Here is an 18,409-nt window from a genome sequence, read left to right as displayed (position 1 = left end):
ATACACTAGGGCTGCAACTAACGATTAATTTGATCATCGATTAATAATCGGATAAAAGAGACAAACTACATTTCTATCCTTTCCAGTATTTTATTGAAAGAAAACAGCATAATGGCGCCATGTTCTTTCCAAAAAATTGCCAAATAAAACAAGGAAAATGTTACAAAAATGCACACTTTTGAAACCCCTGCTATAGTTAATAAAAAATTAAATCTGATAAATCTATGGATAAAAAGCAGAGCCTGACGACGCATGCGCGTTTATCATAACTCTCTCGCTCTCTCTGTCTCTGCCCCTCCCTCACGAATGCTGCTGCGCGCACAACTTGTTGTGTTTTTAACCTTCTTAACCCTGAACGTACATTGAAAATACACGCAATCCTAACTCAAAATGCCGGACATTTGAGGCATTTAAGAAACACCGCCCGGACAGCCCCGCAAAAGAGGACAAGTCCGGTGAAAAGAGGACGTATGGTCAGTCTATCCTAGCCCGGTTGCTGCTAGCATGCTAGCAGCGATAGGTTTCACCGGACATGTCCTCTTTTGCTAGCATGCTAGCAGCTAATGGGCTAGGATAGACTGACCATACGTCCTATTTTCACCGGACATGACATTGTCTTGCTGAAATAAGCAGGGGCGTCCATGGTAACGTTGCTTAGATGGCAACATATGTTGCTCCAAAACCTGTATGTATCTTTCAGCATTAATGGTGCCTTCACAGATGTGTAAGTTACCCATGCCTTGGGCACTAATACACCCCCATACCATCACAGATGCTGGCTTTTAGAACTTTGCGCCTCTCAAAATTCGGATTTTTCTTTTCCTCTGTGGTCCAGAGGACACGACGTCCACAGTTTCCAAAAACAATTGGAAATGTGGACTCATCAGACCACAGAAGATTTTTCCACTTTGCATCAGTCCATCTTAGATAAGCTTTGGCCCAGCGAAGCCGGCGGAGTTTCTGGGTATTGTTGATAAATGGCTTTCGCTTTGCATAATAGTTTTACCTTGCACTTATAGATGTAGTGACGAACTGTGGTTACTGACAGTGGTTTTCTGAAGTGTTTCTGAGACCATTTGGTGATATTGTTTACACAATGATGTTGCTTTTTGATGCTGTGCTGTGCAGAGGGATCGAAGGTCCGTAATATCATCGCTTACGTGCAGTGATTTCTCCAAATTCCCGTTAAGTATCTTGTCTTTGCAGTCTATTCAATTGAATATAGGTTGAAAAGGATTTGCAAATTATTGTATTCTGTTTTTATTTACCATTGTGCCAACTTCACTGATTTTATATTTCTGTCATCTGCAAGAACAAAAACAATCTGACAGTTAATAGAGAACCCCCGCCTGATCCTGTATGGATATCCTCCAGGGAACCAGCGTCCTCTGCAGTGGACATTTTTTGGGGTATTTTTTCCCCCTCAGATTTACAAATTTTGGGTGAAAAATAATCACAAATGTCCATTGTGGAGGACGCCGGTTGTTTGACTTTCCTTTACAGAGTCTATTGTCTCCTTGTTTGTGTTTGTGTGCTCGCCGCCTTGCAGACATCTACAGACGTGTCCTGGGGGCCTGCAGGATCACATTCCATCGAAGAGGCCCCAGGGAGCAGTGTGGCTTTCTCCCGAGCACTTGGCTCGGTGTGGGTCGCTCAGCTCAAAAAAATAGAAACTCCACCCATTTCACCCCCCCAAAAAACCCCTCCCGGCCCAAGCCCCCGCCAAAACTACAAAGATCCCCCCCCTCCCCCGCTACCCTCACCGCCCTGCCTCCATTAGCCGCAGATACAGCATCCACCGCCGGCATGCTTTAATAACCAAACAGGATTATGGGCCCTGCCTGGGGACAAGCTGCCAGGGACGGAGCATGCTCAGTGTCTCGCTGTGATCTCTCTCTCTCTTTGCACTCACTTCAGAGATGGTTTTTTTGTTGTTTTGTCTTTTGGAGACGTCCTCAGACGCTGTCCAGATCTGTGTGTAATCTACTCAAATATGCCTCGCTTTCCTTAATAATTCATATTGGAACTCTACTTCAGAAAAGTCAATGGAAACCATTTTCAAATGTTGATTGAAAACATTACCGTACCTTATTATTCAACGGACGGCGTGGCGCAGTGGAAGAGTGGCCGTGCGCGACCAGAGGGTCCCTGGTTCAATCCCCACCTAGTACCAACCTCGTCATGTCCGTTGTGTCCTGAGCAAGACACTTCACCCTTGCTCCTGATGGGTGCTGGTTAGCGCCTTGCATGGCAGCTCCCTCCATCAGTGTGTGAATGTGTGTGTGAATGGGTAAATGTGGAAGTAGTGTCAAAGCGCTTTGAGTACCTTGAAGGTAGAAAAGCGCTATACAAGTACAACCCATTTATTTATTTATCATTTAACATAAAACTAATTACGTCGTATTTTAATTTGAATGCTAGCCAAAGAACCTATGTGCTGTTTTTTAAAGAACCACTGCAAAAATGCTTGTCAAAGACCCTCTTCTGTTTTTAAGGATCTACAAAAAACAATAGCCAAAGATCCTCTATTTGCCAAAAGGGCTCGGCTGTTTTTAAGCAGGTAGCGCAAATAGCACAACCGCAGATCACATCTATATCACAGCAGGTTTCTGCTGTTTTTAAGGACCTCGTCAAAGATCTCGGTCTGCTGTTTTTAACGATCTACAGCATGAACGGTAGTCAAAGATCTTCTTTATCAGGAATGTCAAACTCGTTTTCATTGAGGGCCACATCGCCGTTATGGCTGCCATCAGAGGGCCGCTTGTAACAGGGAATAATGTATGAATTTGCCTTTGGATTTCATTATTAATTATATAAATTGCTTTAAGTAGACTGTCGTTTTTACAGTAAAAACTTTACATTTACAAAATTTTACTGTAATATAGTGTTTTTTAATTTTGTACAACATTTTACGGTAAATAGAAAAACAGTACCACTGTTTTTGGGGGGGGGGGGGGGGGGTTTACGGAAAGAGCTGGCAGCTTAGTTGCCATCATTTTTGTGTTAAATATACATTGGTTTTTACAGCATTATAATGTTCATGGAAAAACACTACAAGTTATTTTTTCATTCTGGCAACTTAGCAGCCAGTTTTTCTACCGTAAAACCAAATGTACCGTCTTTCCACCGTTAAAAACAACAACCGTAGATTTTACAGTCAAAAACTGGCAGCTCAGTCAACAGAGTTTTAACGCCAACATTTTTTAGTTTTTTTCTATTTACAGTAATATGCTGTAAAGAACAACGTAAAATGTGTTATTTTTAATACTTTGATGGGTAGTTTACTGTAAAGTTAAGTATTTCTATTTTATTTAGACAAAAAATGTTTGGAAAGTATGATAATATATTGTAATGTTTGTTGCAATATTGGATACTGTTAAAGTTTATAAGGTATGCAAATTCAAGCACTACATATATTTTGTCTGTCAAAATGAAACAAATCATATACATTTAGTGAGAAAATATGAAGTACAAATTTCCAGGTGTTTGCGGGCCAGATAAAATGATGTCGCTGGCCAGATTTGGCCCCCGGGCTTTCAGTTTGACACCTGTATTCTATATCATCCTCAGAACCTGAGTTCTCTGTAGTGGACATTTGTGTTTGTTCTGTTTAATGCCCACTGCAGAGAATAGGATGTCACAATAGCATTGTTCTGTTTTTAAAGATATACTGGAACAACATGCTAGTCAAAGAGTCTTTAAAGGATAATTGCCCACTACTGTATTAAAGTATCTACTGCAAAAATGCTCTCAAATTTCCCTCCGGTATGATGTCACTAATGGACCTGATTTAGCCCACGGAGCGCCAGTTGGTTAGTTTTAATTTATTTCGAACATGCATTCAGTTACAATATGGTCCATCACATATATCCAGTTTCTCAGTACCACGTGTCCGAAAAGGAGTAGGAAGAAGCAGTTTATTTTCAAAACACTTTCTAACACATTTATTCACTTCCTGTGCTCAATTTTAACGCCAAACAAATCAAATAAATAAATAATCAATGAAGTTGGCATGAATAATATTGTTTATTCATTTCTTCTGTTATTATTTATATTAGCTTCTGTGTGTTTTATCCGAAACAAAATGAGGTCATGTAACTTTAAGTCCTTTGGAACTTTACAAATGTGGTCTATATTGGAAATTGAACATTTTTGGTCCCAGTATTGATCCCTGGGGTACGCCGTAAGATATATTTAGCGTGGTAGACCTGTGTTCATCTAAATTCATGTGTCGCTCCCCTGTTGGTTAAGTACCGTTAGCTTTTTACCCAGTTAAAGACCAACCCGCTGATGTCATACCATTCTAATTTGCTAATTAGTATACATTGATTTATTGGTTAAAATGTTTATGATATGTCTATAAACACTGCAGCGGCACACTGCTCACCAACAATTGCATTGGTAATCTTTTTTGTTCTTTCGATTAAGTCATCGATGTAGAGATCTTACCTCTGTATCCAGTTTTATTTTTGAATTTTGCCAATCTGTCTGCCTAAAGGGCCTAGACCACAGGTGTCAAACTGAAGGCCCGGGGGCCGTATCTGGCCCGTCACATCATTTTATATGGCCTGCGAACGCCTAGGAAAATATGCATCAATGAAGTACCTTATCTTTTTGTACTAAATGTATTTGTTCTTTTCATTTTGACAAAAAAAAAAAATATATGTACTGCATGAAATTGCATACCTTTTAAATGTTAATAGTATGCAATATTGCAACGAACAATATATCACCATAGTTTCCACACATTTTTATTTGTTAAAATAAAAATAAATACTTCAATATCTGCTTGACTTATGATTTCAAAGGAAGTTATCCATCAAATTGTACACTGTAAAAAGGACAATAGGATGTTAAAATGACAATGTTTTTTTTTTTACAGCATATTCAACTGAAAACTTAAAATTGAGAAAAACTCTACCACTGTTTTTACTATAAAATGCATGCTGCCTTTTTTTTTTTTTTTACTGTAAAATCTACGGTTGTTGTTACTGTAAATGGCAAAATGGTACCACAGTTATTTTACGGTAACAAACCGGCAGCTCAGTTGCCAGAATTAAAATATAACAGTGGTACTGTTTTTCTATTTAGAGTAATAGGTTGAACGAACTACCTTAAATTTTACAGTAAGATTCTGGCAACTAAGCTGCCAGCATTTTACCGTAAAATAACTGTGGTACCATTTTAAAATGGTAAATAAACAGTGGGTACTGTTTTCCATCTACAGTAATAAAATGTTTTTAAAAATCTGTCGATTTTGCATTAAAAAAAATGGTGACCAGAATTTCAATGTGAAATATACAGATTTTTTTTTTTTTTTTTTACAGTGTGCGTAAAAAATATATTTAATAATAAAATTCATAGGTAAATTCCTTTAATAATTTACTGTTAAATGCGACCCTCTGATGGCAGCCATAATGCGATGTGGCCCTCAATGAAAACGAGTTTGACACCCCTGGCCGAGACGGTATCTCGTGATTGCTAGGATATGTTGTGATGTGACTAACCAGCTGTTCTTACCTGGACAGAGTTAAGGTGGCAGTAGCCGTTGAGCGGGAAGCGGATGACGTGCGTGGAGTCGTGGTTCCAGCTGGCGTTGACCGAGTTGCACATGACGTCGCCGATCTCGGGGAAGACGTCCTCTATCAGCGCCTTGTCGCCGCTCAGCGTGATTCTCTCGCCCAGGTCGGGCGCCACGCGCACCACCACGCACTCGCAGGGACGTGACACCCGGCCCAGCTCCTGGTCCTGGCGCCAGCGCTCCAGCTCGGAGAGCATGGGCTGCAGCTGGAAGTATCTGGCCTCCTCGTACAGCAGACTGTAGTCCTTGGAGAGAAGGACGAAAGGCATATTAGGACACAAGGACAAGTGAGTGATTCTTATTGTCAGTCATCTTGGGTCAACACTGAGTTAATGTCCTGTCTTATCTCCATCCTCATCCTTATGTCCATTTTCTGGAACACATTCAAAGTGTCCGGCTGAGATTTTAAGTCTGCACATATTCTTACGGTTTTTGTGTTTAGTCCAACCAGCATGGCCTGTCGTCAGCTCTTTTTAGTCGGTGTTCATGCAGTCAATGGCAGGTCTTACAGTAGATGACAATAATGAGTGTGCACACATTGCTCCCAGGTTGTTTACAGTAGCATACAAGCATTGCATATGGCGAGTACATTGAATTCCATAAATGAAGTACCGTATTTTTCAGACTATAAGGCGCACTTAAAATCCTTTCATTTTCTCAAAACTCGACAGTGCGCCTTATATCCCGGTGCGCCTAATGTACGGAATGATTTTGGTTGTGCTTACCGACCTCGAAGCTATTTTATTTGGTACATGGTGAAATGATAAGTGTGACCAGTAGATGGCCGTCACACATAAGCGATACGTGTAGACTGCAATATGACTCAAGTAAACAAAACCAACATTTTTATAAGTTCCATTGAAAATATGGAACATTTCACACGGCGCTCAAAAATCTATCAAACTGCTTTAGTACGACTTTGGTAAGCTATGAAGCTGCACCGCTTGATTGATTGTACTGTGCTTCAACATACGAGTATTATTATGGTGTGTGTATAAGGTAAGACATACTATCTGGCGTTTTGTTTTGCAATATTATGCAAAAACAACTTTTCTTACCTTCTGGTACCTGCATAAGTCCTAAAAAATGTGCGCGCGTCCGCTTTTGTAATTCGTGTCGACTGCGTTGTCGATAAGCGTCTTCTTTTTCTCTATCTTCTTGTTATGGGACATTCATCCTCCGCTGTTGCCATTTCTAATATAGTGTAAAGTTCTTACTTGTATCTGTCGGTAAACTCGCCATGAAAGCGCTAATACATAGCGTAGTGAGTTTACATTATTCACCCAAGGAACTTTAGTTATTAGAGAGTTCCGTTGGACGGTTTTTCACGGGACACATTTTCGGCGTTGTTATTGCACTAGTTATGCTGCGCCGTTATTGTTTTCAGTAAAGTCTGAATGTCATTAAGTTAGCTCCATCTTTTGACACTTCTTCCACTTCCGTCCTTGCGCGCTACACCGCTACAACAAAGATGACGGGGAAAAGACGCTGTCGAAGGTGAGCCACGTAAATAAGACCGCCCACAAAACGACGCATCCTGAAGCGACTGTCAGAAAGCGGCTTGAAGATGATCTGTAAAACATAATCTCTGTAACATTTTGACCAAAGAACCACCATCACATGTTATGTAGACCACAAGGAAGTGTTTTACATTTAGACATTTTTTTAATTATATGACCCTTTTAATGCGCCTTATAATCCGGTGTGCCTTTTGTATGGAAAAAACCTGATTAGACCCGCTCATCGGCAGTGCGCTTTATAATCCAGTGCGCTATATGGTCCGGAAAATACGGTAATAATGTTATAGGAGCCAAAGATCTATCTATTATAAACTGGAATTATTATATTTAACAATCTTCTATACGTCTAAAGCACTCTGCTATGTTTAAAGATCTAATATACCACAGATCCTCTATGATAGGAGAACTCTGCTGTTTTTTTAAGGATCTGCTGCCAAAGATGTACCTTAAGATCCCCGGTATGACCGTAGCCCTCTGCACTTTTTAAGGATTTACTGGAATAATGTTTACCAGAAAGCCTCTTTATAACAAGGGCACTCCAGTGTTTAGAAGAATCTACTGCAAAAAGGTTGTATAGCCAAATAACTGTTTGACAAAAGGTACCATGCTGTTTTTAAAACAAGGGGATGGGTCAAATGCAGAGGACACATTTCGTGGGTGAACAAGGGGATGGGTCAAATGCAAAGGACAAATTTCACCACACCTAGTGTGTGTGTGTGACAATCATTGGTACTTTAACTTTGACTTAAGAATCTGCAGCACAAAGGCTGGACAAATAGCCTCTGCTGTTTTTGGAGATATGCTGCAAAACATGTACGGACAAGAGCAGGCTAATATTTTTAATGATTTATTGAAAAAATGTTAACCAGAAAGCCTCTTTATAACAGGGGAACTCTGCTCGTTTTTAGGAACCTTCTGCAAAAACTTGCAGCCAAAGATCCTCTTTTTGACAAAAGCACCATGCTGTTTTTAAAGATCTACTGCATCAATGCAAGTCTAACATCCACTACATAATAGAACTGCTGTTTTTAGGAATCTATTGCAAAAACTTGCAGCCAAAGATCTTCTTTTTGACAAAAGTACCATGCTGTTTTTAAAGATCTACATCATCAATGCAAGTCTAAGATGCTCTACATAATAGAACTGCTGTTTTTAGGGATCTTCTGCAAAAAAATGTAGCCTAAATCCTCTTAATGACAGAGAACATCTGCTGTTTGTAAGGATATACTACAACAATGGTAGTCTAAGATCCTCTAAATAATAAAACTGCTGTTTTTAAAGATCTCTCTAAAAAACAGTAGAGGCCCTCTGCTGTTTTTTGAGTATCCATTGAAACAATGCTAGTTTAAAATCCTCTGTATAATAATATAACTTCTGTTTTAAGGCTTCTCTGCATTATTTTTTTTAGACCTTTAACATCAAAACTGTAGCCACCATTATGCTGTGCAGTGTTGTTTTTAAATGACCGTCAGTCTTGAACTATAGAAAGTATTTCAATGGTTGAAATCTGCGCTTTTGGGTGATATACAAGTTATTACGGTAATCTAGGTCATAGCAGCTCAGACCAGGAACAAACCAGAGTGGGCGGGATTTGTTTCAGAGCAGCCAGCCCGAAATGCATGTGTCAGAAACAGATTTTTACTTGATAATATATCATATTGTAGGTGTGTATTACCCATTGCCGTCATAGTTTGTTGTTTTTTACATTTTTGTTGTGTTTTGCTTGATTGTAAAAGATCGAGAAGCTGGTCTGAGAAGTAAAAGAGGAGCAATGTTCATACATTGTTAATATTCAGTGTTTTATTGTTCATAGTTAATATTGTAAATCCCACTTTCTTTATTTAATTGTACATTTTGGGTGTCCCAGTCGGTAATAAACTGTAAAATTCCATTCCGTTTTTTGAGGTGGTCTGTCATAACGTTTTTAGAACTCTACTGGACATTGTGACTTTTGGTATTAGTGTTCCTGGAAAAAAGGGACCCACATTCTGTACAGCAGATTTTTACAGCTAAATGTGTACATATAATTTATACACACATACACCTTGGCCCCCCAGATACATTATTTTCTCTCAATGTGGCCCCCGAGTAAAAATATTTACCCAGCTCTGCTCTATATTCTTTTAACACGGCTGTATTGAAGCACCGACTACAAAAACAACCGCCAAAGATCCTCAACATGACAGGATTACTGTGCTGTTTTCGAAAAGCCTACAAAAAGGCTTGTTTTTGTGGCTGCTGGGCCTCAAAAGCACCACATTGAAGTTTGGTCCCCTAGCGGGAATGTGGCCTTTGCTGCAATTTGGGCCTGTCTTTGCTTATTTTAGCTGACATACTTTCCACTGATGAAGCCTCGCTGTGGATAATCTATCAGATGATGTGCTTCTTTGTTTTCTCCCGGGGGGCAAGTCAAGTAATTACTGACTAAATGGTACACACGAGTTAAATGGTAGGAATACTAATGGGTCGCATGTCGCGTAATTCGCCGTTGCGACACGTAGCAATATTTATTATCTCAATGACGGTTTATCTGTTTCCCTTTAATATCTTTCATCGTGCTCGGAAGACCTCTGCTATTTTTTTCGGCAGCGTCTCCTGTATGAACTGAGAGTAACCGCCAGCCTTGCATTGTGTGACTTGTAGAAGCGCTGACTGGCTGATGACACTCTCTTACTTTGAAGTCGTCCGGGATGAGCAGCTTGGACGTCCTGAGGAAGTTGAGGATGTAGCGGAACATGTGTCCGTCCCTGTCTATGAAGTAGTGCTGCTTCAGGCTGTCCAGGACTATGGGCTCTGTGCCATCAAAGAGACGACCGATCCTGCGCACACACAGCGAAAGGGGAGGGGGTGGGTGGTTGTGTCAGCGACTATTTGAGCGGCGCTGATGCACAGCTACTATAGTGATGCGGACAAAAAAGACAAGGAAAGGAAAGAAAGAGATTTGGAGAGGTCAGGGCCAGCTGGTCGCGCTCTGCCCGAGGCGGGAAGAGTGCCAGTCACCCTCTGGCACACGGCCTGCAGCGACCTCCCAGCCTCCAGATGGCCCTACGTGCCCTTTGGCCTTTTACTGCTGCTGTGACATCTGTCAAAACAACCAAGTCGCCTTTGTCTGCACGCTGCATTCTGCACATTTGGGGTAGAACAACCTGATCCAAAAAACTGCTTCTTTCACGTGGAAATAATTAATCACATCTTGAAACAATTGAGACAATGCGGGGCGCAGTACTTGACGACAGCCAGCAGAGGCACTGTTGTTTAGTCTCAGCGAGACCGCTCGTAAAGAAGAACAGCTAAGCTATGGCACAACTCCTATGGGTCGCTACTTGGTGTGACACTGGCATGGAAACAGGAGTTCAGAACATTTCGAGATTCTAACAGATAAAAAGACATTCGTATGGAATCAATTAATATTGATTAGTTGTGCCTGAAAGAAATTGAGGAAAATAAAATGTAGTTGTTAGCTACAACTATCAACTTGGTAGGCAGAATTATTCAAGTTAATGCAGAATTGATGTAGAAACAGGAGTCCAGAACATTCTGAGATACTTCCAAGTCTTTAAAATGTAGGCTTGCTAAAACTACGACACTTGCATGGAAACAGGAGTCCAGAACATTTAACAAGGGATTCTAGCACCCGTTTACAAATAATATGCATAGTAATATTTTCAAAAGTAAACCTCAAATAGAGTGCACTACTTAGCTGCTACAAAACAAAAAGCAATGAAACAGCTAAATGTAACACTTGCACGGAAACAAGAGCTCAGAACAGTCAGCAACTCTTTCAGGTCTTTCAAATGAATATGAAAACGAATCAACTAATCAATGAAGCAATCCTTAATGAGACTGTCAATTGCATGGAATCGATCACTGAGGCAAAATTGAGTGCACTACCTGGCTGCAACCAGCAGAGGCGCTGTCTTTAAATGCTGCATTCACACTGACTATGTTTACAGTGCAGGTCAAAGTGGTCACAAATCAGATTTTTTCCAGCTGACTGTTTGGATTAAAAGTAAAATGAGATCTTGCTCAGACTCCAGTAAAAAGGCGCACAGGCCCCAATGTCACTTGCATGGACGGTTCGATAAAGTAAAAATAAAGGAAGTTGACTGGATTCCGTAAATGAATAAGGAAGTCGTGACTAATGCTACAAATAAAAGTCGCCACATTTTAAAAGTGAGGTTTGAGGATATAAAAAAGTAATATTATGTATGAATATATATATATACACATATATATATATATATCTATATATATATATATATATATATATATATATATATATATATATATATATATATATATATATATATATATATATATATATCTATATCTATATATATATATATATATATATATATATATATATGAGCTTCAAGAGGTAGTCGCCTGAAATGGTTTTCACTTCACAGGTGTGCTTGAAGCTCATCGAGAGAATGCCAAGAGTGTGCAAAGCAGTAATCGGAGCAAAGGGTGGCTATTTTGAAGAAACTAAAATATAAAACATGTTTTCAGTTATTTCACCTTTTTTCGTGAAGTACATAACTCCACATGTGTTCATTCATAGTTTTGATGCATTCAGTGACAATCTACTATGTAAATAGTCATGAAAATAAATAAAACGTTTTGAATGAGGAGAAGGTGGGTCCAAACTTTTGGCCTGTACTGTATTTATATACGGTACTTTGATTCCGAAGAAATATTTGCTTACATATGAGTTGAAAAATAAATCTCACATAGTCTCCTCGACTTAACAGCCATAAAAATATTAGAACCCTCCCAAATATATTACACGATATACATCCATTCATACATTACATTACTTTCACGTAAAAACCCCCACAATATTTTAAGGTGTTGCGACTTTTATTTAATTTTGTAGTAGTAGCGACTTCCCCCCGGTCAACTTCCTTTGTTTTCACTTTATCGAAGTGCGCATGCAAGTGACGTCCAGGCCACATTGGGGCCTGTGTGTGTTTACACTGGAGTCAGATGAAAATTACATTTTACTTCAGTTAGCTGGAAAAAATCGGATTAAAAAACATCCGATTTGGGCCACTTTAGCTTGCAGTGTAAACACATTCTTTTATCCCTCACTATATGGACATTGTGCATCAGGATAGTCAAATACCTCTCTGTATGGGGACATATTTTATTGTTGCACACATTGTTACATTATTGCATGTTGGAAACTCACCTTGATTCTGGGAATTTGGTGAGGGTGGCCAGGCTGCTGGTGTACATGTGTCCCCCCACGTCGATATGCACGGGGGCGTTGGACTTTGTGAGCTGCGCCGGCGTGGGTATGCCCTGGTTGCTCAGGGGGGACACTGGCGACCGGGTGATCATAGGCCTGGACATGCTGGAGCGATTATCCTGATTGGGGACAAGAGAGAGAGAAAATACGATTACTGTATAGTTTTCCCTGCAGCTCGACCTTGACCTGAATGCTCCCATGAATCTGCACCTGCAGGCTATAAACTCCAAAAAAAAATTAATTTGGGGGAAGCTGTAATAATAGCCTGCCCTCAACCCAGGGGTGTCAAACTCATTTTAGATCGGGGGCCACATGGAGAAAAATCCACTCCCAAGTAGGCCAGACTGGTAAAATCACGGCACGATAAGTTAAAAATAAAGACAACTTCAGATTGCCATACAGAACTCATCACTGTCATTTATACACCCAGCTCAACTTGCTCCATCCTGACTAGCGACGGCTGTACCACTGGTTTCTATTTATTTTCAAGTGTTTTTATTTTAATCTACCAGCATATTTGAAATGTTTTCTTGTGCCCTTTACATCATCCTACCCTCTAAGAGACTCTCAATATCCTACATTTACTGTCCCTGCTATGCGTAAAGAGCTGGTCCTTTTGTTTTAGAGCCCCCTTTGACTGGAATCATCTGCCTGTCTCTCTGAGGTCTTTATCAACCATTGGTCCCTTCAAAATGTCTCTTTTTGTTTATCTTAAAACTGAATGCCACTGTATGTAGTATGCCCTTGGTTGGAATTTAATTTAATAATACTATATTTATTTTTCTGCATTATGTTATTCTATTGTAAATATTGTACATTTTGAGAGAGATGTGTGAGCTGAAAGGTATCTGAGCAAAATCGTCTTTAATGATTGTCTGTCTGTAATTGTTTGTTGTGTAACTTGTCCTGTGTTGTATTATATCTTTAATTTTAAATATCTTTGGTCCCCCTTGAAAACGAGACGCTGCATCTCAAGGGGTTTTCCATTAATAAATTCAAAGATTGTTTTTTGTTTAAAAATAGAACAAGCACATTCTGAAATTGTACAAATCATAATATTTTTTGTTTTTTTTACAATTGCCTGTTGCGGTTAATAGTATATATACTTTGAATGTTGTCTGTCTATCTGTGTTGGCCCTGCGATAAGGTGGCGACTTGTGCAGGGTGTACACCGCCTTCTGCCCGAATGCAGCTGAGATAGGCTCCAGCAACCCCCGCGGCCCTGAACGGGACAAGCGGTAGAAAATAGATGGATGGATACTTTATTTGTCGTTATTTATATTTTCTGAATGAATTATGTGATACTGTTCATTAGTCAACTTATTGGTGTTAATTTTCAATACATCAAGATGAAAAAATGATCAAAATCAAATTACAGTACGTTATTTATGTAGTTTGGTCATTTTCCTCGACTGATGTACTTAACATCATGTGGTTTATTTTGTACATATGTAGCATAATCTACAACAGTGGTTCTTAACCTGGGTTCGATCGGACCCTAGGGGTTCGGTGAGTTTGGCTCAGGGGTTCGGCGGACGTCAAAACACACCTGACTCATCATGTAAATAAAAACTTCTCCCTATCGGCGTATTACGGAAGTCACACTGATTTGCAGGTGTGTAATTTGTTGTGCGTTTGGACGCTGTGTTGGTTTTGTTCTTTGAACAAGGTGATGTTCATGCACGGTTCATTTTGTGCACCAGTAAAAAAACATGGTAACACTTTAGTACGGGGAACATATTCACCATTAATTAGTTGCTTATTAACATGCAAATTAGTAACATTTTGGCTCTTAACTAGTCATTGTTAAGTACTTATTACTGCCTTATTATAACCCTAACCCTCTAACCCTGGCCCTAACCCTCTAACCTTAACCCTAACCAAATAACTCTAAATTAAGTCTGTGTTACTTAGAATATGTTCCCCATACTAGAGTGTTACCAAAAACATATAACGTTGTCTTGAATTTGAAAAAAAAAAACATTTTATTTTTCACTAAAGAAGGGTTCGGTGAATGCGCATATGAAACTGGTGGGGTTCGGTACCTCCAACAAGGTTAAGAACCATTGATCTACAAGGATACAAAGAATTGCTATTGTGACATCCAGTGGACACATTTAGAACAGCAGTTTCTTTCATTCACACACTTTAGGTACATTTTTATAGTTAGCAAACTCATCCCGCGGGCCGGAGAAAACCTGTTCGCGGGCCTGATCTGGCCCTCGGACCGTACGTTTAACACCCTTGCCTTAACCTAAATAGACTATTTGCGGCACACACACACACACACACACACACACACGCATACACACATACACACACGAGGTAACGGCTGCAAAAAAAAAAGTTTTTGGTCGAATCGATGTTGCTCGGTGGTTAAAAATCCTGAATAAAAATGAATGGAAAGAGCGCGTTTACCTGCGCAGGCATGACGCTGGTCGGAGAGGAGGTGACCGAGTGGTCGTTTTGCTTGAGAGAGGCGGCGGGGAGCGGCTCTCCTCGCACGGCGTACATGAGCGACGTCTCGCGGCACTCCGCAGCCCGCATCGGCACGCGTTTGAGGGGCGCGTGCACCGCCTCGTCCGCGGAAGTGATTGTCCGCAGTCGCTTCCTCGCCTTCTGGTGCGTCAAGTCCATGATATCCGTCTCGTCCATCTTCTGTTGTGTTTGACGTCCTTTTGGCCGGGTGAAAGGCACCTTCTTCCGGACGCGAGGAGGCGGTTGGGGAGAGCGAGGCTGTCAGGTGGAGCAGCTCGCTTGCAATGGCTGGGAGAAGTCAAAGCCCCCGACAACATTAGCATCGCAGCGCCCGCGGCTCTTTCTTCCAATCGAGGCTGTCGCTCTTTCACTGGCAGCAGGTACGACTGTCGCATTTTCACGGCCGAACCAATCCTGTTTTTACTCCTTCTTTTCCCCCCTTTTTTGTCAGAACTGGTCTGGACCCCCCACCGTCTTCTGACCTTTGCTCCCCCTTCCTGCTTCCCTCCTCTTCCAACACACACACACACACACTGCATAAGGCTGCAATTCAGCTAACAACCAACTCATCACACACAAATCCAATCTGTGCCCCACCAGATGGCACTGTTTTTATTACCTTACATGTAATTTATATGAAATACAGAGCAGTATTCCTGTGTGTGCACTACAGTTGTCCCGATACCTATATTTTAGTACCAATACCAGAATGTATTTCGATAATTTTCTAAATAAGGGGGACCACAAAAAATTGCGTTATTGGCTTTATTTTACCAAAACATCTTAGGGTACATTAAACATACACTATATTGCCAAAAGTTTTTGGCCACCTGCTTTGACTCACTTATGAACTTGAAGTGCCATCCCATTACTAACCCATAGGGTTCAATATGATGTCGGTCCACCTTTTGCAGCTGTTACAGCTTCAACTCTTCTGAGACCATTCTTCCAAAGGCGCATTGGTGAGGTCACAGACTGATTTTGGTCGAGTAGGCCTGGCTCTGTCTCCATTCTAATTTCAGTGCCGATCAAAAACGCCGATCCTCTCTGGCTAATATCGGATTTATTTTTAGTACCCTATAGGTCTGTGCGATAATTGCCATTTTTCTTTCCAAAATTGCGATTTTTACCGCAAAATAACGTGTGATGAAGGAAATGTTACTTTTAGACTGTCTATCAACATATTATTCTTTCAAGGTGCCACAAATTAGAACAATATTCAATGATTTACTTAAATATTTTGCGATATGCAGACATTTTTGCTACATCAGTGGTTCTCAAACTTTTTTCACCAAGTACCACCTCAAAGAACAATTGGCTCTCCAAGTACCACCATAATGACCAGCATTAAAATACAGTAGCATAGTAGGCCGAAGTATTTATTAAAACAAAGCAGATGTTTTATTTATTTATATTTAGTATTTTTGGCCAATGTGACATTACACGCTATGTAGAACAATAAAACATTGTACTTTAATCAAGTGATTATTTGGCATATGGAACATTCAATCAGACATTATTGTGAGGTTTTGTATTAGTGTTCCTAAAAATCAGATATACCGGCCCCCAGACACATTTTTTTCTCTAAATTTGGCCCCGCGAGTCAAAATAATTGCCCAGGCCTGGTCTAAAAGATGCTGTATGTGTAGGTATACCTACCACAGCTTGAGAATCACTGGTCTCCAGAGAGGATCATATAAGGACAGCTGTTGGTATGTCAGCATTGTTTCAGTCAGTACACATAAGAGGAGGCGGATCCATCCATAAATTGGTGGCGTCGACACTATAGGGTAATACTAGAATGATTAGATCGATATGTTTATTTTCTCAAAATCTTTTGTTAATGTTTATCAATTCTGAGACATATCCCTGGACACAGGAGGACTTTGAGGGCTAAAATGATTCCAGTGATTAATAGATAGATTTTATTTAGTTAGCGTGTACCATTGACTTTGTTTTGCGCAAACAAATGTATGTATTAAAAGAGAAAAGTTTAAATATTGTGCTGATATTGTTAAACTGTCAATAGCGCTCACTATAATTAATTTGAAAAAACAGACTTAGTCAGTAGAATTAGACTGTCTAACCAATTTAGACAGTTTATACATATTGATATCTGCTGATCTCAGTGGGTCATGGATGATCGTATTGGAATTGGCAGCGTAAAACCCTGATCAGAACATCCCTCGATTTGACCAACTTAAAGGCGCAAAGGGCTGAACAAACACATGAAAAGCATACCTGTCAACATTTACCGGTACATTTTAAAATATGGAAAATTTCCTGGAAGCATGGGTAAAAATAATAAATTTTCAATTTCATCACACATCACCATGGAATAAAAAAAAAAAGCAGGCTGCAACCTGTACTGAGTCACCACATAGTGTCACTAACCACTGCACCATCCACTCTGATGCACAATTGTCTGTTAGCGTGCCTGATATCATGTGATAATTTGGGATGTTCCAATCAGGATTTTATGCTATTGATGATCCAACCATGAGTGAGCTTGACCGATACAGATCACATGTATTAGTTGTAAATTGTTTGATTAAAATAGTACACAATAACTACTAGCGACTACTCATTTAAATCCTTTGGATTTTGCCTTAAAAGACCTCATGTGTCCAGGTAAATGTTAGCTGAGTTTGTAAACATGAACACATCTACACTTTAATTACGCTTTGGACCATATACACTTACTAAACGTCTGTTGTTTAAAGCTAGCTTTGCGGTTAGCTTTGCTATTAGCATAGCTGCTCCTGGCTTGATCTTGGTGTGAAACATGTTTAATATTTGATAATGAAACTTTAGATAGTAAGAAATTCAGTATATTTTCCGTAATAAAGGTGATTATTGTCTTGGGGGAGTGTCTCTACACTGTTTATAGAGAGACATAATTAGCGGTGACTACATGTACATGGACATTTTTCTCTTGGCTCTTGGCAAAGACTGTCACACTCCCTCCCCTCTCCGTGTCTGTCCTGCTTGCTCCGTAGTATCGTCTTGTCTCAACTTTCTTGTTGCCTCTTTTTGCACTAAAACGAAACAATTTAATTGATCAACTGGCCTCTCAACAAAATTGATAAGATCTTGGGTTCTGGGGAGCCAGTCTGTCTTGACGGAACGGTTGTTGCTGGACACATGATGGATTCTTGGGAGAAGCGGACTGCCACGTGGCTGGTGACACTTTTCAGTCGATGACGCTGATATCTACCTATATGGACATCATATGATTGGGAGTAAGCGTTGCAAATTTGAATATGCTGGCAGCCCTTCAAGGTACCCCGAAGCTGCCAGGAATGTTTGGAGGATGCGGGCAGAACTTTGGGCTTTCACTTTTGTGGTTTTGGATACCATCAAACCGTCTGCCTCGCAGGATGAATTTGAGGACCAGAAATAGACAATTAAGACTCAAAAGTTTCAAATTTCTTCTTGCTCTCAATCACAACCATTCTAATCTTGATTGCTTCCCATGGCTACAACTTGGCAAAGTTGTTGCTTCAAGATTCCCCTGTTGCAAGTTTTGTAGTTTCTGTGTGAAATGTTTATGTGTGCTCATCGGCTATCAAGTTT

At 40.2% G+C, this 18,409-nt stretch overlaps 1 protein-coding gene and 1 long non-coding RNA gene across 3 annotated transcripts in view; one reads left to right on the top strand and one right to left on the bottom strand.

The window, feature by feature from the left end:
• Window positions 1-18,409, bottom strand: part of LOC133618796 (BTB/POZ domain-containing protein KCTD1) — a 45,010-nt gene that overhangs the window by 7,217 nt on the left and 19,384 nt on the right. Inside the window, exons 1-4 of one of the 2 annotated variants that reach the window (XM_061979515.1) lie at window positions 14,774-15,010; window positions 12,296-12,474; window positions 9,776-9,920; window positions 5,521-5,826 (exon numbers count right to left, since the gene is read on the bottom strand). In XM_061979515.1, coding sequence (XP_061835499.1) covers window positions 5,521-5,826; window positions 9,776-9,920; window positions 12,296-12,474; window positions 14,774-15,010 — 867 coding nt within the window. Of the gene's footprint in view, window positions 1-5,520; window positions 5,827-9,775; window positions 9,921-12,295; window positions 12,475-14,773; window positions 15,011-18,409 lie in introns of those variants that run through there. The other variant, XM_061979517.1, reaches the window with a different exon arrangement.
• Window positions 15,068-16,489, top strand: LOC133618797 (uncharacterized). Its single transcript, XR_009817339.1, has 2 exons — window positions 15,068-15,213; window positions 15,285-16,489. It is a non-coding gene; the product is annotated as an uncharacterized lncRNA (long non-coding RNA).

Source organism: Nerophis lumbriciformis, linkage group LG19 (assembly GCF_033978685.3).
Source record: "Nerophis lumbriciformis linkage group LG19, RoL_Nlum_v2.1, whole genome shotgun sequence".
NCBI lineage: Eukaryota > Metazoa > Chordata > Actinopteri > Syngnathiformes > Syngnathidae > Nerophis > Nerophis lumbriciformis.
This window is presented reverse-complemented; position numbering and strand designations above follow the sequence as displayed.